This window comes from Anoplophora glabripennis, unplaced genomic scaffold, assembly GCF_000390285.2.
Source record: "Anoplophora glabripennis isolate ALB-LARVAE unplaced genomic scaffold, Agla_2.0 scaffold750, whole genome shotgun sequence".
NCBI lineage: Eukaryota > Metazoa > Arthropoda > Insecta > Coleoptera > Cerambycidae > Anoplophora > Anoplophora glabripennis.
Genome location: NW_019418573.1, coordinates 45,836 through 70,489, shown reverse-complemented (window position 1 = coordinate 70,489; position 24,654 = coordinate 45,836). Strand labels below are relative to the sequence as shown.

At 31.8% G+C, this 24,654-nt stretch overlaps 3 protein-coding genes across 3 annotated transcripts; 1 reads left to right on the top strand and 2 right to left on the bottom strand.

Annotated features, from left to right (window-relative positions):
- Positions 1–2,863: 2,863 nt before the first annotated feature.
- On the bottom strand, positions 2,864–11,208 carry LOC108914447 (putative odorant receptor 71a). Its single transcript, XM_023456742.1, has 7 exons — positions 11,003–11,208; positions 8,662–8,852; positions 7,791–8,335; positions 7,293–7,392; positions 5,403–5,507; positions 5,195–5,350; positions 2,864–2,982 (listed from the first exon to the last, which is right to left on the bottom strand). The coding sequence occupies exons 1-7, from the start codon at positions 11,043–11,045 to the stop codon at positions 2,914–2,916; spliced, it is 1,209 nt and encodes a 402-aa protein (XP_023312510.1). The 5' UTR covers positions 11,046–11,208; the 3' UTR covers positions 2,864–2,913.
- Positions 11,209–16,209: 5,001 nt separating this feature from the next.
- LOC108914451 (selenoprotein S) lies at positions 16,210–17,417 on the top strand. Its single transcript, XM_018720276.2, has 5 exons — positions 16,210–16,580; positions 16,631–16,777; positions 16,860–16,966; positions 17,026–17,125; positions 17,193–17,417. The coding sequence occupies exons 1-5, from the start codon at positions 16,562–16,564 to the stop codon at positions 17,276–17,278; spliced, it is 459 nt and encodes a 152-aa protein (XP_018575792.1). The 5' UTR covers positions 16,210–16,561; the 3' UTR covers positions 17,279–17,417.
- On the bottom strand, positions 17,408–23,760 carry LOC108914450 (splicing factor 3A subunit 3). Its single transcript, XM_018720275.2, has 10 exons — positions 23,665–23,760; positions 23,404–23,610; positions 23,275–23,347; positions 23,127–23,218; positions 22,643–22,864; positions 22,452–22,588; positions 22,239–22,394; positions 21,555–21,738; positions 21,287–21,488; positions 17,408–17,541 (listed from the first exon to the last, which is right to left on the bottom strand). The coding sequence occupies exons 1-10, from the start codon at positions 23,758–23,760 to the stop codon at positions 17,408–17,410; spliced, it is 1,503 nt and encodes a 500-aa protein (XP_018575791.1).
- Positions 23,761–24,654: the final 894 nt, after the last annotated feature.

The following is a 24,654-nucleotide window of genomic DNA, read 5'->3' as shown; positions in this document are numbered from 1 at the left end:
TGGTCAGTAAAACTGCGGAGAAAGATGATACGTATCTCGGTATCAATAAACTTAATCCATAATTTTTTCAACATCATTAGTAATATATAATTTCGATAAGAAAATTATTTTCTAATAATATATCTATTCTTTAAAGATTTATACGTGGGTACGTGCGAGATTATTTAGTAATAATCTCGCACGGTTCAAACTGTATACTCCTTTTACCGCAAACTGTTTAAAATTTTAATGTCATCTATGCGTCACATTCACAGCTACCTTATTATCAGCAGATGCAGCTACTGTTATGTATTAGTAGAAATTTAACGTTACGACATTATGTTATTATTGTTATAAATTACAAATTTTGCGTTTATTTCCTATGACAACAAAGGCTTTTGTTGAACTGCTTACTAAATTTAATGAAAATATTGTAATTTTTGTAGGTATTATTTTCAAACTTATTATGCACCTATTTTAAACGTAATTTTCTCTAAAACGGTGCATTTCAGCAATATGCAACAAGGATACCTTTTTTAAAGCAAAGCTGTTTTTAATTTACTAATTATTTTTCAAAAATATCGATCCTTTAAAATCGTGTTTAGAACACAAGAAAACTTAATTTACCAAAATTTGAGTAAAATTATCCAAATAATAAATAAATTTTTGTAAAAAAGTGAAATTAACAAACTTCTTTCTCGGGTCTATAACTTCTTAAGGCAACAACAAATTTATTTTAAATCACCTTATTTTAATCCAAAGAAGCTAGCCTTAAAGCACATATTACAACCATATGCGACAGCTCTTTGATGTGGTCAATTTCGCCGCGATGACCTTGGACCTTTAACTGGGATGCACGGCGTTGCCAAGTGAGATAAAATGATTCAGTATTGAGGAAAATACATAGGCAACTGATTCCTTACTTATAGATCGTTAAGTTTTGATAAAATTATGGAGAAAGTAATTCAATTTAAATAATTTCAAAATAATTTGGAAAAATGTAATGTATGAAATATTAAATCATTTTTAATTTAAATTACTTATATTTACAAAAAATTTCTTGGTTTATTGTCAAATGAAAATATGATTTTTTTTTCAAAAATAATGAGTGTAATTATAATTAAATTTGTTTACATTTTTTTGTTAACATTACAAAAGTACATGTCGTATATATATATACATATAAGAATTAAAAAACACGTGTGATTTTCAGCATTTATTTACATTTTTTGTTTCTTATTTATAATGGTAGCCTACTAATAACAGTATATAATAATAAAATATTGTATTACAGTATAATAATAAAATAAATACATATTATAATACAAAATACTCTATATTAAATAATATTTAAAAAAATTAAAATATAATTTGATCCAAATAAATCAAAATTCACTTCGACTATTCCTATATCAATGAATATTCATACACTAAGCCAGTTTTATGTTAAAATATATAATATTCTCAGAGGAAATATATAACTGTTACTGGATGTATGTTACATATAAAAAACATGATTATTAATTCATAAGATTTATTATTTTCAGATAAGTGCGCCACATGGTTATTTTAAATTTAATAAGATATATATATAAACTTTTAAATAATAAATTAAACCATGTAGGTAAATAAAATATTTACATTAAATTATTTCAAAGGTAGTTCGACAGAAACGTATGTGACTATTCTCTATTCAGGTTAAGTTTCCATGAATAAGGTTATAAATATTTGATAACTGATTAGGTATTAGGAAAAACTATTATTACAAAACTAACAGTAAATAATAGAATAATTATGTATGTTTGTACTAATTACTTCTTAAAAATACTTACAGATGTTCGTCCAGCGGAAATCTAAAAAAATGAATGTCTTTGTTTTCCTTTTTACATGCCCGATAGGCATGTTTTACACTTATGATAGGAACAGTTCATGTTTATTTCACAAATAAACGTTCCTACACTCACTTTAAACTAAACACACGTAAATAAACAACAAACAAAAAAATCAAATCAAGTAAATAATAACGCACATTCACATTTGCAATTGCGGTGTTGCTGTGGAAAGTAACACGGAAAGATCTCCTATTCGACAATACACGAATAGTGATGCAAAGCGGCCGAAGATGACCGAAGTGTTCTTTTCTTACATGGATTTCGTCTTAGCATCCCGGGGTTTTTAACTGGGATGCATCTCCTTCTTTGTCCTACAAAGTATTTCCCTCTCTTTCACTGTCGCATATGGTTGTAATATGTGCTTAAAGTATGTCCCATTCTTTAGTAAACACCCTGTATATGCAAACAAATTAACTTCCCAAAAATTGGAGATGTTCACTAAACACGCATATTGTATTCTCGTTGTTTTCTTAAATTATTTGACATTAAAGAATTGATTTTGTTTCCCAAAAATAGTCAATTTTAATTAATCGATATCCACTTTTAAACGAATATTCTGATTCTAACCTCTTGTTAGATAGACTATTTTGTTGTTTGTAAAATAACTTTTATCGACCGTAAGACTACATTTTTAAAAAGAGGAAATATGATCATAATTAATTAAGTATAATGTTGTTTCTGATGATATTAGATAGAACTGGACTGGACTAAAACTGATTCAAAATTGTTCAGTTCAGTATGACTTATTAATTTATTTCAGTAAATTATTTCAATTTTTACCTCAATATACCAAACATCATTATGGATTTGGATTTAAGTAGCTTAGTAATTTAGACATTGGGACAAGGGTATAAACAACTACAAATAAGACTTTCTTTCTTTAATTATGTGCAAATTTGTGCATATAACTTTTTAAATGTGTCTTTTAACAATACAACTGGTAGAACGTGTTAAGAATGAATAAAATATATATTAATTAATTAATACAAACTGGTGAATATGTGCAATTACTGAATTCGAACCTCAGAACCATCAGTTCGTATTATTTTGTTTGATTTGCATCTATTAGAGCTGTCATCAATGTAATTGCTGAAAATACCTTCTGCATCATCTGAAAATTAAAAAGAACTCTACTAGAGTAATTGCCATAATATTATTAACACGAAAAATAAATTGAAATAGTACCTTTATAAAAAATATCAAGGTTTTTCACCTGTTTTAAATGTCGAAGAATAATAATAAAAGTCAGGGCCGGTATCATGGATTTCTGGCCCTAGAAAAATTGTGTTCGACTTGGCAGAACAGTTATGGGGTAAATACATAAAAAAGATATATCAGGGGCGGATGTTCAGGGGATCAGATCATGGTAAATTATATATATAGAAAAGGTACTCCCATCTTTTTTCGATGAGAAACTTGCAAAATGTGATTTTCAAACCCTTGATGGTGCACTGTAAAAAAATCGGTCCGAGTGAAAGCAATAAAAGTACGGAGTGAAACTATTGAGTGAAATTATTGAGTACATTTTCACTCAATATTGGGCATTTTGATAATTTTACTAAAACTGAGTATTTTCACTCAAATATACCCGTTAAATAAATTATCCAGTAAACTCGTATTTGGTACTCTTCTACCTAAATCGAAGTAAATGTCCTCATTATTGAGTGACCTCACCCCAATCTATGATTGTCGTGCGTTGTCTTTGTCTATTCCCATCTGTAACGTACAATATAGGTTATGGTAATCTATTCGTTCGATCAGTTAACCAATTCTATTAATCGAGAGCTAAAATATTGCTTCTAAAACAGATCTGTGGCAGCTTAGTAGTTTATGACTTTAATTCAATGATATTTAAATTAAAAATTTAAAGAGAATATAAATCAAGTCTGATTAAAAAATTACTTAATAATCGGTAAATTTATATCATTAAAGTCAGCTCTAAATTGGTTTTATATACTCAGAATAGAGTCAAAAGTCACTCAATTGTCAGTTGGCAGTAACTTGGATTTGAGTAAAACTCACTCATCTCTGACGCAATAGTTTCACTCAGTTGTACTCATACTAATAGAGTGAAAATTTCACTTAATCGAGTGTGGACAGAAATTGATACATTATTGAGTAAAATTGAGTGCAACTGAGTGATTTTTTTACAGTGTATCCATACGACAACATGGATTGTTGGTAGATTTAAATATTGTAGTTATTGAAATGAAACAAAAATTCCTATGAATTCAATTCATACAGCGCGATTAAAACAAAAAACGCATGGTAAATGGAATAGAGAAGATTGTTTACACTATGATTTCATGAATTATGAAAACTACATTCTTAGAGAAGGGGTGTTTAAACTGTCTTCCTTGCATGCCAATGCAAGCTCACATCTTAAAAATTAATTACATGACAAATATTCAATATTCCATGTTGAGCTCTAATTTTGTTGAAGCCTCCTTCTGTTCACTTTTGTAGAACTTGAAAATTCTCAGTTGCATGCACCAAACTTTTAAGACAGTCCCAAATAAAGAACTCCAGAGAAATTCGGATGCACACCATCGTATATGAACCACAAACCATGCCTGAAATTCAGTGCCACGTCTTCAGGTAATGACGGCAACACCTCTCTTAAAAAACGTAGACATGCATGACCATTTAATTGATTAGGCAGTGCAACTGGTCCTATTAACTTATCTCCAAGAGTGCCAATCCAAATATTTAAACAAAATCGTTGTTGACATCTAGCTTCACGTACCCGTAATGAAAATTTGATCTTCTGTATATCGTGCCCCATCCGTGAAAAGGATGAATGTTGCTATCTACAAAATGTTACCACAGTATGGTAGATCAAGTGTTTATAGCTGTTTCCAAGGGTTTCTTTTAACAAGAAGGTGACCAGCTACAAATGCCGTAATCAACTTTGAATAGGTACCTACTCTACTTTGAAAAACACTAGTTCAGAGTCTTCTCCCAATTTCTGCAAAATTTGCTGTTGATGTAGAAACAGATCTAAGTCTTCAAAAGTCCATAGGGTTTTTATCAAACAAGAGTATTCCAAGTCACGAACGATTTTAAATTTCGCTTTACTTTCAAATTGAACGTTTCCCAGTTTCGTATTGCGAAAACTGAAAAAGTTTCTACTGGAAACTACAGCACGAAGACAAACCACCACACTGAACAACAACCCAGATACCAGCACGGTAAAATTAAAACAAAAACTGATTTTTTTTCCCGTACGAATGTTTTTGCCCGTCGTAGCATCTATACTTAATTAAATTCGGATCTATCGAGAACAGGAGAATAGATTGATGATTTAGCGGCAAAATACTCACGTCTACCAACAGAGAGTTGTCTATTTTAGTGATTCCTCCTGCTTTGACTGAGATCCCTTCCTGTCCATTCATCATCATAAACGTACAGGCTCTTTTCATACGGGAATTAAAGAGATACCATTTAGAATCATAAATGGCATCTAGCATCAATAAGCTCTGAAAAAAATTACATGGATCATTTTCATAATTGGAGGCAAGCAATTCTTACCTGCGTGTTCATGTGGCTAGAGGGTATCGCGAAAATAGACAGCTCGACCAAGGTATTCAAAAAAAGACTGAAATACATTACATCTTGGTAAAAGCTGCTCCCGTCCTGAAATGCAAAATTCACGGTTTAAAATTTTATTCAGTCGAGACTAGACAGCTATTCAGAACAATGAAAATAAAAATAAAAATTTTATACTATCCATTAAGTTTTAAGATGTAACTCTGTCAACTGAACCAGTAATCTTGAAAAAGATAATAAATAATTATCGAAAGCTTGGTTTAAGTTAAATAAGAGTTTTCTTTCAACCATCAATTGACGACATCCCCAATATATAATTTTTTTGGTATATATATATATCCAATATAATACAGAGTGTTTCTGAAATAAGTGGGTTCCTTGAAAGGGGTGATAAGGGGCACGAAAATGATTAACTTTTATTCAGCAACTGATGGTTTAAATCCTTCATTTTCGAGAAAATTAATATAAGAAAATTAACCATAAATGTAAGCCGACCCTGTGCATCTTGTGCACGTGCACGGTCAGAATGCTTCAGACTCGCTACATGCGTGAAGAGCTTCTCTAATTGGCTGACGTTCCACGTGACTTCCACAATCAAGCAAATGTTTTCTGATCAAGAACTAGCAGATATGGTGTTAATGTACGGAGAATGTCGGTACAACTTAAATGAGACTTGTGGTTTGTATGCGGTCCGTTACCGTACTGACAACCTGTCAGTAGAACAGTGCACAAGGCAGTTCAAAGGTTACGGGATACCGGAAATGTCCAGCTGACATATGAAACTCGTGGACGTAAATTTAGTTGTAAGTTAATCATAAGTACTTCCTGCAAACTTTAGCAATTCATGCCTGTTATAGGCGCCATATTGGATCCGTCATTTTGAGATTCGACAATCTGACCCGGGAAATTAACACAACGAGTTTAAAGAATCCCCCAGTGAGCCTTGTTAAGTTAAAATGAATGATTATGGGATCGTTAGTATCGATTTCATAATAATATCTGCGAAGTTTTACCCCTACGTGCGCTATTTTGGATCCACCATCTTGAGATTCTATTAATTGACTTTAGAATATTATTCATAATCCAATAAGGCCCCAAGGCTTTTTGGGGTAAATTTAATTGCTGAGCGATCTTTTCTGTATTTTAGTGGCTTTGGGGTGTTATAGGCGCCATATTGAATCTGCCAATTCGAAATACGCAAAAAAACTATAGTTACTTTAAAAACGCATCAAATACATATATTTTAGTACTATATCTGATTAAATTGATATTGATGTAAGATTTTTACAAATGTTCTTTTCTAATATATGATTTTTCTGCTGACTTCTAGCCGCCATAGTAGGTCGCCTTTTTGAATTTTTCGAAGGAGCCACACGCCTTTCGAAAGGAGCATTCCTAACGAATGTTTTAAGCTCTTATTCGATCACAACGTGAATTTTGGGCACAGCTTAGTTCCGTTTGACGCGAAACGTCCCTTATATATAATAGAAATAACAGCGGCCCCAGAACAGAACCTTAGGTACTCCAAAATTCAAATTTAAAATATTGGATTTGTCATTGTTATGAACCACGTATTATTGTCTATGATCATAAAATCCACCGTTTATAAATGATATCAACATGTCTTTTGCAAGTGTAGTTGACATATTACTTCTGAAATTGAACTGATTAGGACTGAAGAGGTTACTATTTTCTAAATATACGAGAAGTTGTTTTTTCAATATTATTTCGTAAATTTTTTTTGCACAACAGGGGATGATCGATATAAGTCTGTAATTTGATGGATCGTTGGTATCATTTTTTTTAAGATAGATATAATTTTAGATTAGTGTCTTTACTATTTTTACACAAATATCGTCATGAAAGACATACCGTAGCTAATATGAATCCACTAACCACCAGTCCAGCGTAAGTTAGGGCTAGTTGTGGAACCAGAACTAGTGAACAGAAACGTCCGAGATTTTCACCATACCTGAAAAAATTACGTAGCTATATTAAAATTTCAGGAAGAAATGAATAGATATTAGACATACCTACAGGGTCAATCTGAATGTGTACATGTACTAAACAAACAAACAAACAAACAAACAAACAAACAAACAAACAAACAAACAAACAAACAAACAAACAAACAAACAAACAAACAAACAAACAAACATGTGAAGTTAAATAAAAGCTTGTAAAAATACACATTATTATAGTTGTTCTACATATGATAGTTGACGTTTCGAAAAATCGATTTTTTTGTTTTTTTTTTAAACTGGAACGATGTTTTTTAAATTTCTTAATTTATTTTTATAACTACAGAAATTACATGTTTTCCATTTTGCTACTGACATTTTCAATGTACCTACTTTTTTGCAAACTTACTTTAACAGTTTGGAGTGATTCTCCGCGCAAATCTTCATCCTATCCATAACAGTGTCTTGGAAATCTTCCGAATTGAATTTCTCCACGTCTGACAAATCAACCATAACGTCCTCTGTTATATTTCTCAACAGGTCTTGGAGTATCATAAGCTGTACAACAAGATGCTGCGCGCAGTACACATAGAAATAGTCGTAGATTATATTGGTCAAGGCAGTCAGTAGTCCATTTAGGAGTATAATGACAAACGCAATTTCATGTAAGGGGCTAGGATTTAAATCGATAGGACTCCAGACGACCTTGGGCAACAACCTATCGCTCTCCGATTGCATTGGTGTCATCGGAAAAATCTGGAGAAGTAAATAACAAATAATCACATTTGTTACGACACTCCATAAGACTAGACTGCTGTATTTGTATCTAGTAATCGCTTGTTTCTGTACTTCTGGCCCGCAAATTCGAAAATCCCAAAATTCTGACTCGATCGTATTGTATAAGTACTTCACTCGATTTTTATCGAAGTAAAGGTAAATCGCCTTCAACAAAGCCTGCAAGAACAGTTTTAATCAGAAAAAAGCGGTAATCATTTCTACCAGATAAAGTCGATTCCCAAATAGCACATATTCGTTCTATATCTATGCACATCCTAATACTGGTTGCTCTGAATATTCTGTACATTCATAATTTAACCGTTTGGCGATTTCAGATGGACTTCAATGAATGACTTCTTAAACGCACTTATTTCAGAAACATCTTGTGTATCAAAACAGATTATCCTATGAATATCCAAAACAACTCACCCAAAAATAACAAAAACCGGATATCCATAGATCACATGCTATATGAGTTATTTAATAAAAAAAATTGTATTCACCGTTATCGTTATAGGAATTGTAGCGCTCAAATCAACAACCCTTCTCGGTCTATCTAGACATTGGAATATAACCGTAACTCTACTAACGAGAAGAAGAATTTCTAAGCTTATGACGCCGATCCAGAAATACTTTGTCTTGCCATCAAAGTCGTGCAATTTCAAAAATTTCCTCATCGATGCCATGTGGTCATCTGGAAATAATTTTCTTTTGAATAATGATCAGTTTTAATTACAAACTTGCCTTTGACAAATTTTTCAGTGGGGTTACTTTCCTTCAACTACAGAGAAAATGAAAATGCCTATTTCTTAAAAATACATTTTTTAAATATTTTTGGTGATTTGGAATTAAATAAATTAAATCGATATTTTTTCCTTATTTTAATTTGAAATTTTATTTTGCGAATATGACGTCATTTGAAAAAAGTAGGAAAATCACTAAAATTTGGCATGTTGATGTGGTGGTACAACCGTTAGCGATCACTGACCTTGAGTCTTCAGTGATATAAGTGACCCCCCCTTTAACTTTTTTGTTTTAAGTTATAAAAAATGTAAAATACAAAAGTTGCACGATTTTCTATGAATTTTTCGAAAATGATATCTGAAAAACAAACAAAATGGCCGCGGATGTTAACTTTGTTAATTTAAATGGAACACCCTGTATATTTTAACATATTTGGATAGAACGTTCTCTGTCGAGCATAGTCATATAGGGTTTGTTGGACCCATCTCTAACAATAAGCGAGATACTTTTAAAAAAAGAAAAGAATATCTCTTATTAAGAAAATAAGATATCTTGTGATTGTTAGACATTAGACCTCTTTCAGGCACTTCTGCCTTTTTTCCAATTACATAATAATTAACAGATATAGTTGTAATATATTTTGACATATCGGACATTGATATGGTCCAAAGTGCGTGTCATTAATTAGGTCGTGAGAGGCCTAATTACTCATGGACAATGTTATATGGTAGGCCGTGACAGTGACAGGTAATGTCATGATAACATTGTTATTGATTGACAGTTTGTATTATTATTTAATTGAAATAGGTTATAAAGAAGTAGAAAATTGAAAAATTATTAGGAATTATATATTAATATTAGGCAAAAGTTCTTATAATTATCGTCTTATACGTTATTTCTAATTTGCAGCATCAGTTTTTCACAACAGATTCTAAATAAATTGCTCTTAAAAATGCAAAATCAGTGATGCTGACGCACGCAAAAATTACATTTGGAGCAACACTTGAAATTTTCAGTTAGTCACAACGCATATTTAATTTTTTATGGCTCAAATATGGTCAAAAGAAAAAAGAAGAAATGGGTTCATCTTTGGATTTAATTAAAATGTTGAAAAATACCCCATTCTGGTTCATTAAGAATGAGGACACTGCTGTAAATTTTTTATGGGTTGCCAGTTTTTCGAGCCGCACCCTTATTGGGATCTCGGTTGTTTTAATAGATACAAATCCGGTGATATTAGGGTAAAATTGTACAAATTCATGATGAACAGCTTGCCGAGAAGAGAAATTTGACTTATCTTTTTTCGTTTTCAGGTTATCTACAAAAAGTTATTCTTTTTTAATCGAAAACGGAACGAAGTGGACAGTTTAACTCGGAGATTATTGGCGTATTTTTTTTGTAGGGAATTCGCATTTGCCACGGTGGAGAATAAGCGACATGTAACTTTTCTTTTTCTTATATGCTACGTATTGAACTTCGCATTATTTAATTCAGCGCATTTGTTGCGACGATGAGTATGTCGTAGGAAAAGGTTTTTCGTTTTCATCGAAATACCAAATTGCCACTTCTTTTACAAACAAAAGAAATATATACAATTACTTCAAGCGAAATTTTGAGAGTTCTGGTAAATAGTTTAGGCGATTAAAAATACAATGTAGTATGTAGTTCAACAAATTAAACAAAGCTAGATATTCTAGCTAGATGTTTAATGTGAAAATTGCACTTTTGTCGAATATTTTGTTAATAAAATTTATTATGTTTTTCATTCAGTTTAAAAATAAAGGAGGCCTTGAAAAATTATCCAATTACTGACACCTTAGAGCATATACTACTGCTCTAAGACTGACACTGCTGATACGTAGGTAGGTACCTAAATAATATAGTCTGCTTACGGGCCTAAAACTGACAATTTTTTTTTCTCATAAGGCACTTCCAACGCCTCCTAGATTTTTAAACGAAAATAGAATGTATAAATTTAAAACTTTTAAATTTGTATGAAAAAATTAATATACAGTATTATGTTACAAATAAATTGACATTTGAGGGGAATCCTGATTCTTAATGGGCCTCATTACAAAATTATTTAAAAAAAACACGTACCTCTCAAAATGAATTCACCGGGTTTAGGAAACTTTATCACCATGTTGTTCGTCAGACGCCGCAAATTTTCAATCTAGGCCGATACAACTGTTTACATGTAAATATACTACATTTTCTGCTGCATAGTTTTTAAAAATGTATAAATTGCGGTAAAATACGGGATGTCCCACCAGTCTGTCATGTTGAATGATTTCTTGACGTTTGAAAGCGACTCTTCTTCAAAAAGTAAAACGGTATGACTTTCCGTAATATGTTTTCAGAAAATTCGGAACTGAGTTAAAAATAGTAGATGGCGTGTTCTGTTAGCATCGTCTGCTACGACTGATGGTGTTTGGCCGCAATCGGAGCTTCGTAGAGGAACTTTGGGAAAATTTCAAAACATCAGTGAAATTTTGTACTCCACTTCCGATGTGTGTCGGTAGATCATCTGCGATCTCTTTTTTATAGTTATTGGTTTTTGTCGGGACTTGTGCCCCGTGAATGACTTTTAAAAAGTTTCTTGAATTATAACATGTTTGAAAATTCGACAACCGCTTCGGTCTCGTACTACGACAAAAAATTTATTTAGTAAGAATTGCACTTTTACGTTAAATCAACTCTTTATACACTACAAATTTAGTATTGGTCAGTAATTTGAGTGCACAAAGATGATACACTTGATTTGATAGGCAATATGTGTTTATACAAATCACACAGTCTTTTAGGCATCTTACATATTTTGCACACGCTCAGCAGCTGTTTCAATTTTTTGTTGCATCACGTTTATGCGTTCTCTACACCAAGGTTTCCCAATTTTTTTTTCGCGGAACACCAGTGTTCCGTGGGATGTTAGCAGGTGTTCTGCAAAAAAAACTGATAAACCTATATTGATGATGACGCTTAGGTTAGAAATCCTTTCTGTGTATCTCATAAGCCAGCAATTTTCAGTGCTATTGATTGTGAAAGCTTTATCGATTTAATAAGTGACACCAACTTAAAACAAAAATTTAAAGAAGAGTCAATAAGTTATTTTTGGCTAAACTTAACTGAAGAATATCCCAACTTATCAAAAGGAGCTGTTTTTGTTTTACTTCCTTTTTCTACCACTTCCTTTTTCTGCTAAGCACGACTTTTTTATTGCTCTGCAACGAAGACGAAGTTGAGGAACAGACTTCAGATATCAGAAATCAATTATCGAATATAATTTGTTCCTGGTATCAATAAAATTTGCAACTCAAAGATGCAATACCGCCAAAGCCATTGATTAACCATTAAGTAGGTACTTATTTTTTGTAATATCATTTTAGTTTTGTTGTTTCTAAGTTTATATTAATTATTATTTATGTTCTTTGTTTCTGAATTATCATTCTTATCAAATGAATAAATAAATAATTGTCATTTATTAAACCTAAAACAATTGTTTTTACTACCTAAACACCTTCACTTGAAACTCTACCTCTCTGTGCCAGAATGCTAGAACCATAAAATGAATATGGTGTTCCGTCACTTACAAAAAGTTTTGGAAGTCCTGCTCTACACAATTCCTATTTGTAACTACATACTTGTAGAATGAAATGCTGACCGACTCTAAATAAGCAATTTTACTGAACATTTTAAAGTAATAATAGCAGTAACTATGGTTGTACCCTATGTATGTGCACCGAAATATTTGATTTTATTTCAAGTGTCATTTAAAATTCTTTTTTTTCAAATATTTGTCCTACTTTGAAAGAAGATAATGGCTTTGATAAGAATCATATTATTAAACAAATAATCTTTAAAAATTTCACAGGATACAAACTGTATAACATTTTACTGCAAAATGTTTAAAATTTTATTAAGGAAAATTTGTACCTACCGTATTATCAGAAGCGTCATTAAGTCACATACTATTAGAACATATGTAATTGTAAATCAAACGTTACATCATTATAAAAATTATAGATTCCCTGTTCCTGATTATCGATTAAAAATTATGTTTTACTTGTTCAAAAGCTGATTTCGTCGCAAAAAATATGTATATATTTTACCCAGGGTCAGAATAACGTAGTTTGCTTAAGTTTTTATGAATCGTGTATTCGTATTTTCGTATTTATGAAGAACCAAAATACAGGGTGACCCTTAAATATATACAGATATTTTAACTGCGGATATAATTCGCGATGTGAATGAGTCATAAAGTTAATTTTCAAAACTGCAAATATATATTTTTTTTAAATCCGCCCGTTGCAAATACATTTCCGCTGTAAGCGGATAAGGTAATTATTTATGTCAGCACACCAAATAATTTGGAAAATTATGCTTAGAAGATTTTATATTTTGACATTGACAGCTGAACTGTACTACTGTTACTTGTAAAGTAGGTAAAGACACAGTTAGGAAAGTTAAGACAGGTAGTATTAAAAAGTTATGAAATTCTAAACAAAGCCACTTCAGCAGCCAATACAATACAGCTCAAAATTAAACCGTGAACAATTTAAAATTAAGTAGAATCCAATTCTGTTCCAAACACTTACGAAGGTCAACGGAGCCTCTGCTGTTCAGTTAAAATGAGACGGTACTGGGTATTTTTGTATTCTTATTTTCAAGCTTCTGTATGATATTATAAAAAAGCATACCTATTTACGAATCATGGAAGGGTTGATATGGTTAGAACCTCTTTTTTGTCAGGAGAAAATAATGCTGTTGCAAGAAGACGATATCAGATCCCGAGATTCCCGACCGATAAGTACCAAATAAGAAAATATTTGTAAGACTGGTACGACATTTAACAGATTATGAGAACTTTGGTTGCCACACCCTAGTGGTGGATGGTGGATGGAAACAAATTCAAATAGTGAGAAAGGAACCAGAAATTTTAAACACCTTGGAAGATGATCCTGATGATATCAGCGCTCGAAGATTAGCCACAAGATTTCAAGTATGTCATATGTTGAAAAAATCCGGTAAGTAAACAGATTTACTTATTTTTGCGTATTTCATTTATCATTATTCATTACTGTTTTACTCTAGTCGAATTAGAGTTTCAACTTGAAAACATTATTAGTAGACATTTTATTGCACTTTATGACGGGGAAGAGTATGTAGAATGATAATATCAAAAAAATAACTCGAAAGAAGTGACGCTAAGTTTTCAAATTGCAAATAAGTGACAAATTTATCTGTTTTTTTTGCCCACGAAAATCTAGACGACCTATCGGAATATTAGTTGTTTTATGTTGTAGTCAATTAAATTACCTACAATTTAAAATACCTACCCAAAGTCATATTTAAGCAATTTGTAAAATAAATATTGAACGCGGAAAAATCAGTTTTCGAAAATTGCGCATTATTATTGGAAAAGGAATGGATGTTAATGAAATTTATGGAAAAGACGGTCAATCCGAAGACCAACATGTGTGCCAAAGGCCGATTCGATTGATCGTGAAATTATTTTAGAAGTTAATATCTTAGATGTAGGCTCTAGTTGATCCGAAGAAACGTATCGAAAAAGAAAAATTTCAAGAAGTTGAAATTAAAATAAATTGTCTGTCTCAGAGATGGCCAAAAGCCGCTCGGGTATTCGCTCTTTTTGCTTTAAATAGAGCTTATTTTTACGGTAATTTTAAGAAAAAAGAGAAATCACCTTTGTTCTTTTTGTTTTTATAACATTAATTATTAATTAATTATTAGACATATCGGACCGGGATTTTAGAGACAATTAAAAAAAGGGTTATACTTTTATTTTCAAAAAGTTTTACATTGATAGTTCATGTAATAAACGCGCTAGCAGCGGTAAAAGATAATGAACGTGCAGGCCACGCGGGAAAAGAAGCGCCGGGCCCGCGAATATTCGAATAATAGGGCTCGTTGCGGATACCCATTCAATAACAATAGCACGCCAAAGAACAGCACTTCATAGCAGGTGGTGTGGAAATTCGCTTGTTAATAAAAATTGCTTTTTAACAACCTTTGCTTTAAATTGTTAAATTTGACAACAACACAATAATATACATACCGCAGTTCCCAAAGAGATTAACGCGCGCCCTTATTGTTTATTGATGAAAATAGGAATGACAAGGGCGAGAGGAAGCCCAAAGTATTTTTATGAAAATATTTCAGTAGAAGTTTCTGACGTATCATCTAAAAAAATGCATGTTTTTTAAATTATTTTCATCCTATTTCATATAAAAAGAGTTTAAGAGTTCTGTAAGACACCGGCAATATTGCGTGATTGATTTATGCTAGTCATAAATAAAATAAATTTAAATTTTGTTTTTTTTTATTCCTAATTTTTTCCCAAAAAGCTATATAAAATATATATGTATGCATTTAAGGTTCACCCTGTACATGTATAATAGTTAATATTTGATATTTCAAAAAAATACAGCTTTCTATAAGCTTCTTTCAAATAAGATTTTTCCTGAGTCTATAACTTCTAAACTGGCTAAAAGGTAAGTTGCCAAAAATGACTTGCATTTTTAATTTTACGCCACTTGAAAGAAAACAGTACCTAAATCCATGATTATTAAAAGTATATTATTATGGCCATTTCGTACTTTGACTAAAGATAAGTTTAAATTTTTAAAAAGTTTAAAACATTTCTGCGAATTGCGATACGTGTTTAGTGTTAAATAAAAAATCCCTAGATGAAAGGAAAGGAAGTGTATAGTGTATCGTCAACGAAATTATTTATACTTTACGGAAAAAGGAATATTTCAAAATTCGAACATATACTACCTACTAGAGGTAGCCTACTAGGAGGTGTAGGTAGCGAAAAATGTGCCTGAGTGTGCAAGAGAGACAGACAGAACCTCAGTACAGGCTGTCTCATTATTCACTTCAACGACGGGAGCCCCTTCCTTAGAGCATAGTACTACTGGAGGCAGGGTGCCAGTGGGCGACTGGTAGAGGTTGTAGAGAGAGAGGTATAGAAGGGTATATGCTATCTCTTTCTAGCAGCAAGCGATTGGCTGCTAGAGATAGCATATACTCTCCCAAACCCCTCTCACTCTACAATCTACGCTACACTCTCAACCACTGGGACGCTGCCTCCAGTAGTATAATATGCTCTAAGGGGAGCCTTGTGGGATCTAATCCAACCAATCGCGTGCGTGCTAGAGTGAGACATGCTGTCTCACTATCTGAGTAGTACTGACTCGGTACTGAGATACTGTCTGTCTCTCTCGCAACTCAGACAGATTTCAATAGTTATTTGACTCAAGTTAAATATTTTGCGAAATATTATATGTTTACAAAGCAGACGATAGTATTAAATTTGATATTATTTAGATCACCGTCTTTGTACAATTTTTATTCTTCCGGTAAAGTGTTGCCGAACAAGTAGACACTGATACATACACGATACACGTGTCTTTGTCTATGATACACGTCAAGCTGTCAAAGTCAAGCGCGACTTGCAGAGCAGGAAAAGGGAATCAAATTCCGAACTGTCAAATCAGTTACTTTTCTTTTCTTGTCTGGTCATTTGTGTAATTAAAATATTTATGCAAATATTCAGTGCTTGGTGTATCTACGTGTAAAAAAAATATTTGTACTTATATTAAAAGTTATATCACAAGAAAAGTTTTCAATTAAAAAATGGATATTCTTGAAAAACGTAAGTTAAAATAATGTAATTTGAAACACTAATAATTAGTTGATTTTTAGCTGTTTTGTTACTGGCAAATTATGGTTGGTATATATTAGGTGTTGGTGTAGTTCTAGCATATTTTTATCAAAAAGCTTTGAGATTTCACATCGATGCTTATAAAAAACGAAAGGGTGAGGAAGAGTATGCAGCAAAGTATCACAAAAGTAAGTAGGCGGAACATCAACTTTCTGTAGGCGTTACAAAGGATTTACTTACTTTTGTGCTACATAATACTTTATATTATAGATCCCGATCTGTTTGTTGCTAGGCAAGTTGCCCAGCAAGAGTATGCAATGAAGTTACAGGAAAAATACAGGCTAGACGCAGAGGAACATGAAAGGAAAATGAAGGAGGTAACGTTTATAAACATATAATTACTAGCTATGATTTCTATTTTAAAATATCGTTTTAGAAAGAACGTAAGAAACAAGAGGAAATATTGCAGAAGTATGAAGGACAAGGTGGACAAAAAAGTGGTTATAAAGACGATGGAGTTAATTCGTCTAGACCCGGTATGTCAAATCAAATTTAATACACAAGGGAAATGTTTGAACAGTTAATTGATTTTACATTTTTCAGAATATAATCCTCTCATGGGGGCTGGCAGTTCCTCTAGCTATAGGGCTCCGAAAAGAAGTGCATGTAGCCGCGGGGGATGTGGTTAATTAAAATCTTAAATGAAATTTAAACAAAAATAAATGTAAATTTACGCTATTAATTTTATTGAAATTTTTTATTACTGGAACAGGAATATTTACTAATATATTAAAAATTATTAAACCAAAAGATTTCTCTTAAAGTAAACCTTGTCTTTTGAGATCTTCATAAGTTTTCCTGTTAACAACGTTCCCTTGAGAATCTTCGTACTCTTCTTCCGTTTCTGGTTGCCAACGTTCGCTCTGCTTTTGTACCTTCAGTTTCTCCCACACTACGAAATTAAAGATAACAAATTAAACGAGTTATGCAGAGTGTCTGATAAGTATCTACCAATCTCTTGAGAACAAATAGATGTCAAAATAATTTATTTTATTGTTCTTCCTAATGGAGACACGTACATGTCGGGCCTCAAAAAGGCACCTAGAAATTTATGTTTTGGGTTCTAATACTAAATACTAAAGTCGACTTATATATTGTGATAAAATTTCAGCATATTGATTTGATATTTTACTATTATAAGGTATCCAGGAATGAAGTGGTCCTAATTTCTTTTTTCAAAATGTTGACAAATATAATATCGAACTGAAATTATTTTAAGATACTCTGCACACTTTAAAAAAGGTTTTCATTTATTTCAATAAAATGAACGGTTTCTGAAACTGTAGTAAAAACACCGTGTATCTAATTTATTTAAGTTTAAAAATACAAAATCCTTTGAAATAGCTTACGAAAAACAAATTAAAGATTAAAAATAAACATTTACTAGACAAGCGTTCAAAATTTCATCTCATTTTGAGCGTTCAATGCGTGAATATCAAATGCTTTAAATAATGACCGGTTGAGAAGGACTTATTTTGTGGACACCTAGGTCACCCGACCTAAATCCATTTGACTATTTTCTGTAGGGTCATCCAAAAGAACTCTTTTATTCAACACTCGTAAATACAAGGAAAGAAGTTTTGCTGAGAATAACGGAGAATTATAATCAGATTCGTAACAATCTATTATTATTATTATTATTATTATTATTAAATCTTGGAATATTATTTCATGTGTTGTAGAAAAAAAAGTGTATGAGGAGCTGATTTTGATCACTTCTAGATGTGATATTTACCTTTTTCTCATTTTGAGTTACGTACCGTTGGTAAAGAAAAATCTTCATGTAGTACAGTCATCGAAGCTTTTTACCTCGGAATTTTTTGAAACTGAAACGATTTGGTGGATAGTTAGAGAAAAGGTCAATGAACATTAGTGACATAGCGCCGATTGACGCTTCCACCCTGTTAGGGGTGGACACCCCTTCTCGGGGATGGAATTTTTTTTTAAATAACGCTGGAAATCGATAATCAAATTTTGAGCAAAAAATATTTGAAGAATTTTTTTGAGAAATCAATAGTTTTTTAGTTATTCACGATTGAAAACTTGGAATTTTGAGTGAAAAAAAAAACAAAAGTATTTTTCGGGTACTTGTTTGGGGAAAATACTCGAATCGATATATTCAACGTCAAATATCAGAAAAATATTAATTTTACGTGTATAACGCTCCATGAGTTTTTTGTAGTACTCAATAAGACCTTCAAAATGAGCACTTATAAAAGTTAATTAGAGTAAATTTGAAGGAGTTATCGTCAAAAACAGATGGGTTGCTCATATTTTTAAGGAAAAATGACCAGTAAACACTACCATTTCCATCAGAATTAAAATTAATGGTAGACTATTTACAATTAGTTTTGTTTTAGTGTTTTTCATACGATCCTGAAGTTAGACCGGTTTAGAATGCGTATTTTTTGAATAATGTACGGTAAAAGTTGAAAACGTATTTTTCATTATCCAAAAAAAAAATTGCCTTGTTTATATAATAACTGAAACTATGAAAGATACGAAAAAAATTATAGACGACAAAAATGTAACTTTTTTTTCAACATTTATTTTGCTTTTTTTTATTCCGATAGCATAAAAAATAAAGGAGATATCGCCGCTTGAAGTATCCATTTTAGTGAAAAAACGACCTGTCTCGAGCCCTTCGATCCTTTCCCTTTAAAAAATGAAGAACTTAAAAAATTTTATATGCAAATGATCTTACAGTTATTATTATATTAGGAAATTATCTTTAAAATGCTTTTTTGTAAGACACTATAGCTTCAAAAAACCGAGTTTAGTAAAAAAACCAATGACATTTTCTCGGAGCAAAATAGGCTTTCTCATTTTTATATATTATATATTATATTATACAAACAAAATAAGTAAATTATACAAATAAAATAAGTAAAAATTTAGTATGATTATTTATATGCAGCGTAGCAATTTTTTTTATGATTGATTATATTTAAAAATCGATTATAATAAAAATATTTTACATTAATATTGGTAAAAGGGTAGTTTAAGAGTTGAAAATGGCAAAAGTAAAATATTCTTTCATAAACAATATAAGGGAATTTTTATTTTAAATTATTGCACAATTATAGCATTCCAAGATTTAAAACGTAATTTTTTATCATTTTTTTAGCACAGGGGTGATTTATAAGGGTTGAAAAGTGTTATGAGATACAAATTCTTTTATAAGCAATGAGGGAATTTTTATTTTAAATAATTGCACCGTTAAAGCATTGCAAGCTTTTAAAAAGTAATTTTTTATCATTTTTGTCAATACAGGGGTGGTTTTTAGGGGTTGAAAGGGAAAAATTATTTTATTAGCTATAAGGTAACCTTTATTTTAAATAATTGCACGATTTAATCATTCCAAATTTTTAAAAAGTAATTTTTTATCATTTTTTGCAAAGGGGTAGTTTTTAAGGGTTAAGTAAAGGGTCGAAAAGATCAAATATATCATAAAACATGTTCGAGAACATGGAACATTATTTAATCTTTGTGCTTGAACAAGATTTTTATCAATAAAATGCTTAAAACTTAATTTTTTGAATTTTTTTCACTTAGGGGTAGTTTTTACCTCTAAAAAACAAAGTATCAATCAGGCTTACGTCACTTTTGAACTTGAGCCTAAGATTTTCAGCTTCAATGACTGTATTAATGGTATCTCAGAATATTATTTTCGGTTTTATAACATATTTGTCAAAATTTTGAAAATTGTTCCGTGCCAGTCTTTTAGTGCATACCTTGTAATAATAAAAAGCTGGTCAAATCATGGAGCCCTATATGTAATATACCATACCAAAACTTTATCAGAATGTACACGGTGATTTTAAAGTTAGAACCCAAAATGTAAATCTCTATTTACCCCTTTGAGCTCAATATCTTTGTAGGGACGAAAATTATTACTGATAAAAATTATACGTCCCAGTGTTATTTTGACATGCTTTATATGCTCTCAGGATTAGCAGATTCTTAATGGACACCCCACATACTCTTGATATCAAAATTAAACCACTGAAACGGGCTCCAATTCCAAAAATTTTTATTGAAATTCAATTTTCGGAGAGTGACAGACGAAGTAAGTTTTTTTCCTTAAGATTTAAAACACCCTGTAGAGTATACCAGCTAAATTAACAAGTGTCTTCTTAAATCAAAGGTAGTCCTATTTTTTCTTAATAATCTTTTTCATCCATGTCACTGTCTCTGTTATTAATTGAGATACACAGTTAAAACAATTAGACACAACTATAGTAACAATTAAAAAAAAAACAATGGCAAGAAAGAAAGAAAGAACCAAATCAATAATGAAAACAAAGAAAAAAAATCAATACTTCTAACAAACACTTCATATTGACGAATCATACTCGACACCAGTTTTCATAAACGTGGAGGATGTTAAAGTTGTCTAAAAAACAGTGATAGTATAAGCGTACTATCATTGTTTTTTTTTACTTGTTTTTACATTTTTGCAAAAAAACTGGTGGGCTTGCTTGCTTATATCTATGCAAATGGAATATTTGAAAACCTTGAAATATCAGGAAATTTTTTGCTCACAATTTAATAAACACCCTGAATTCTGAAATTGGAACCAGTTTTTGTGATGCACCGAGTGCGACACGAAGAGTACATTAGTATACTTTGCTTACATGCCAACGCGTCCTCGATTTGTGTGACGTTTGCGAAGTGAGCTGTATTGGGAATCCCCAAGCACCTCATACCGTGGGCGTGCCTCCATTCGGCAAAGTGCCGTTGAAACGCCTTCGGCCCCTTGTAAACGTAATTACCACAGATTTCGCAGTTGTAACTTATATTCAATCCGTGAAGCTTGTAAAGCCAATAAGGAATAGGCTGCAAAATAAAACGATATCAAAAAACATTAGCTAGCTTAAAAAAAAGTAGATATAACGCATGTACCTTTCCATCCCATCCTAAAGGTAAATTCTTGGGATTGTAAGGCACGTCGTCGTCGGCCTCGTCGGGACTGTCATCCTCACTTTCCTCGTTTTCGCTATCGTCTCGCTCACCATCCGTTCTAGCTTGCTTCCTCTGAACATTTTCCTTGGTGGCGCCACGTTGTGGAGCCACTATATCTGCAAGTCTATCATAACGGTGGTTCTTTGAAATACAAAATAACTGAATCGTTTTTGTAAATTTTATAGCATCTAGATTAGTAGGTTACTCTTTGTCAGTACGTAGAAAGTGATTGAATTCGGTCTGTGTTTGGTCATGCTGTTCACGAATGATAGATGTTTACTGGATATTTAAATAATTTGAACAGATGCCTGACGAATTGGCACCAACCTTTTAAATTGTACAAATAAACCTGATATTTATTTGTAGAAAACAAGAATTTCGAATCTCCAAGTCCGAAGTGACCAAAGACATACGAACAGGATTGACAATTATTACCAGAACAAAAATGACGTCTTTACACGTGTTAACTCGAGTAAACACACATTAAACAGATGATTATATAATTTTGAATCTTTTTTATTGCACAAAATGAGCAAAAATGAAAATCTGATGAAATACTTGTTAAATATTTTGCGCGTCTTTTGAAAATAATTAAAAAAAAAAAATAAGAAACAACTTTATTACCTGTACACTTGCGCTTCTAATGTGGCCAGTTCTCGTTGACGCAACTGTTCTTTTTCTTTACTGGCTTTTCCTTTGTTATTTTTGGTCATTAACGAAGGATCCAATGAGCCTTTCCCCTTTGTAGAAAACAATCTCTGAGCTCTTTCTTCCAAGGTGCTAAAAAATAAACGAATAAGAAAACAAAGCACGTTACGAGTTAAATAAAACTCGTACCCTCCACATTTTAGGCCCAGCGCCATAAGCGCAGACTTCAGACGATCCAGACCAAGAGACGCCAATTCCTCCCAACTGGAAAAAGCCGAGAGATCCAAGTGAGCCCCCACGTTAGTCAACGCAGACCCAGTTTCTTTCTGTAAAGAAAAATGTTACATCGCCTTAGCATTCGCTTAAAATAAATTATTTACCGGCCATCCAGGAACAGTTCCACTTTCCCAAGTAGCCAGGACTTGGTTAACTTCTTCTTGTAGGTCCGCATCCATGTCCATTAAAGGCTTGATTCTTTGTACAAACCACGTCAGGTACTCTATGAGGCATAACAAATATTTCCGATATTCGCCCGTTTTTCTCTCTTTCGGGATATCGTACAACTGGTCAAACATACCGAGATATGTTATGTAATCCACTTTCTGTAAGAGATAAAAAGGGTTATTAATTATTGTAGTAATACTTTTTAATGATATGTAGAACTACAAAATTTGGTAGATACAGCCTTCTAGTTATTAAAAAAATCAAAATTGGCCTTGAAAAGTTTTTAAGTCGATCGCCCGTATATTCAAACCATACAGTACAGAAAGCTAATGTTTATCGCTATTTTTTGTGAAGATTCAACTTAGGAATAATAATTAATAATAATATCATTTTATATAAACAGTATGCAACAAACGTTACCTCTATCCCTTTCAGATTGATATATTTTTCGTAGCACTCGTGTAAATCCAAGTATTTTCCATAACCTTCTTCATCGGTAAATTCAACAAAATCTTCAAAGAAAAACAGATTAAAATAAATAATACACTCATTTACTGTTGTTACTTACTCGCCATATCTTCGTTGGGATTTTCTCTAGCTTTGGCAAATTCATCAAACTCCACTGACATGGGAACACTTATCTAAGAAAAATTAACATAAATCATTAATTCATTTTTTGATTTTTTTTGTTTCTTACTTCATTCGGATGTTTTCTATAAAAATCCTTTATCTGCTTCAATCTGCTATAAAATTCCTGGAACTCATTAGGTCCAGTTAAAGCAGCAACTTCTGCTTTACGCTGGCCATCTTTGTCTTCGTATAATTCAATGAGACGATCGGTTGAAGTCATATACCGATCCAGTAGGTATTTTAAACGATGATCAGAATTAATTGTTTCTCGATACTAAAATGTTAATCTATTAAATAACTTTTAGAATTATCATATGAAATAACTTACAGTATTTTTTTTGTGAAGCATTTCTTTCACCATAGCGTCCACTAAACGTTCTTTCTCTTCATGGTAACGCCGTTGTTGTTCTAAAATTGTCTCCATGTTTAATTTAACAGTGCGGAAGTTTATTCTGCACTTCTATTTCTTAAATTTCTGTTTCTAAGTCACAAAATAAACAAATATAAATTCAGTTTAATATTTATTTGTAGTAAACGTCATAACAGAGTCACAGATTACCAACAGTAAACAGGGTTACTGATGCCATAACCTTTATTTATTTTGACAATAATGACAAGATATACCATAGAACATTATTCATCATTTGAGGAATATCATAGCTGCGGAACTGCGCCTGAAAAGTCTGTGATTCTTCTACTGTTCTACTCTTTAAATACTCCAAACATCTGAAAATCCTCCGAGAAAAACAAAACAAGTAAGTATTCAAATTACTTTCAAGTACTCCTTTTAATATTATTGTGATGAGCCAAAAGCCAGAGCCTAACATAAATTTAACTTAAGCACAAAATAATAACCGTACCCACTAAACATTTTTCAGTTTCTGACATGTTTCAGAAACGTTTCCATTTTTCTTGAAACGTTTCATAAAAAATCCATGCAACGTTCTGGTAACGTTCTAGAAGCCCAAAATGTCCTCCCCAAAATACGTTTCCAATGAAACGTTTCAAAAAATTGGTTTCAGAAACATTCTTTTTATGTTCCATTTATGCCCTCGATATTTTTGTTTTACGTTTCAGTATATTTTCAGAAATGTTTGAGTAACATAATAATTTTATTACCATATTGTTATCATAATGCTCTCAACTTTAGATAATTTTCATTTCAAAAGCGTTTTTGAAATAGTATAGTGTGAGTATTTTTTTAAATATCTAATACTCTTTTGTGATATTTTTATTTGTATTGTGAATGACTTAATTCGAACTAAAAAAAGTTACATTGTATATTAAAAAAAAATAAATATGCGCTTCTAGTTTGGGG

Bases quoted from the DNA above. Each gene is read 5' to 3' on its own strand.
- LOC108914450 (XM_018720275.2), bottom strand. From the start codon at position 23,760: ATGGAGACAATTTTAGAACAACAACGGCGTTACCATGAAGAGAAAGAA. The intron at 23,219-23,274 runs GTAAGTAACAAC...TTTTCTTTGAAG, and splicing joins TCCCAACGAAGATATGGCGA to ATTTTGTTGAATTTACCGAT. The intron at 21,739-22,238 runs GTAATAAAGTTG...CCGTTATGATAG, and splicing joins TTAGAAGCGCAAGTGTACAG to ACTTGCAGATATAGTGGCTC.
- LOC108914447 (XM_023456742.1), bottom strand. From the start codon at position 11,045: ATGGTGATAAAGTTTCCTAAACCCGGTGAATTCATTTTGAGAG. The intron at 5,351-5,402 runs GTAAGAATTGCT...AATTTTTTTCAG, and splicing joins CTAGCCACATGAACACGCAG to AGCTTATTGATGCTAGATGC. The intron at 2,983-5,194 runs GTGAGTATTTTG...TTTAATTTTCAG, and splicing joins ACAACTCTCTGTTGGTAGAC to ATGATGCAGAAGGTATTTTC.
- LOC108914451 (XM_018720276.2), top strand. The intron at 16,778-16,859 runs GTAAGTAGGCGG...TTTATATTATAG, and splicing joins TGCAGCAAAGTATCACAAAA to ATCCCGATCTGTTTGTTGCT. The intron at 17,126-17,192 runs GTATGTCAAATC...TACATTTTTCAG, and splicing joins AGTTAATTCGTCTAGACCCG to AATATAATCCTCTCATGGGG.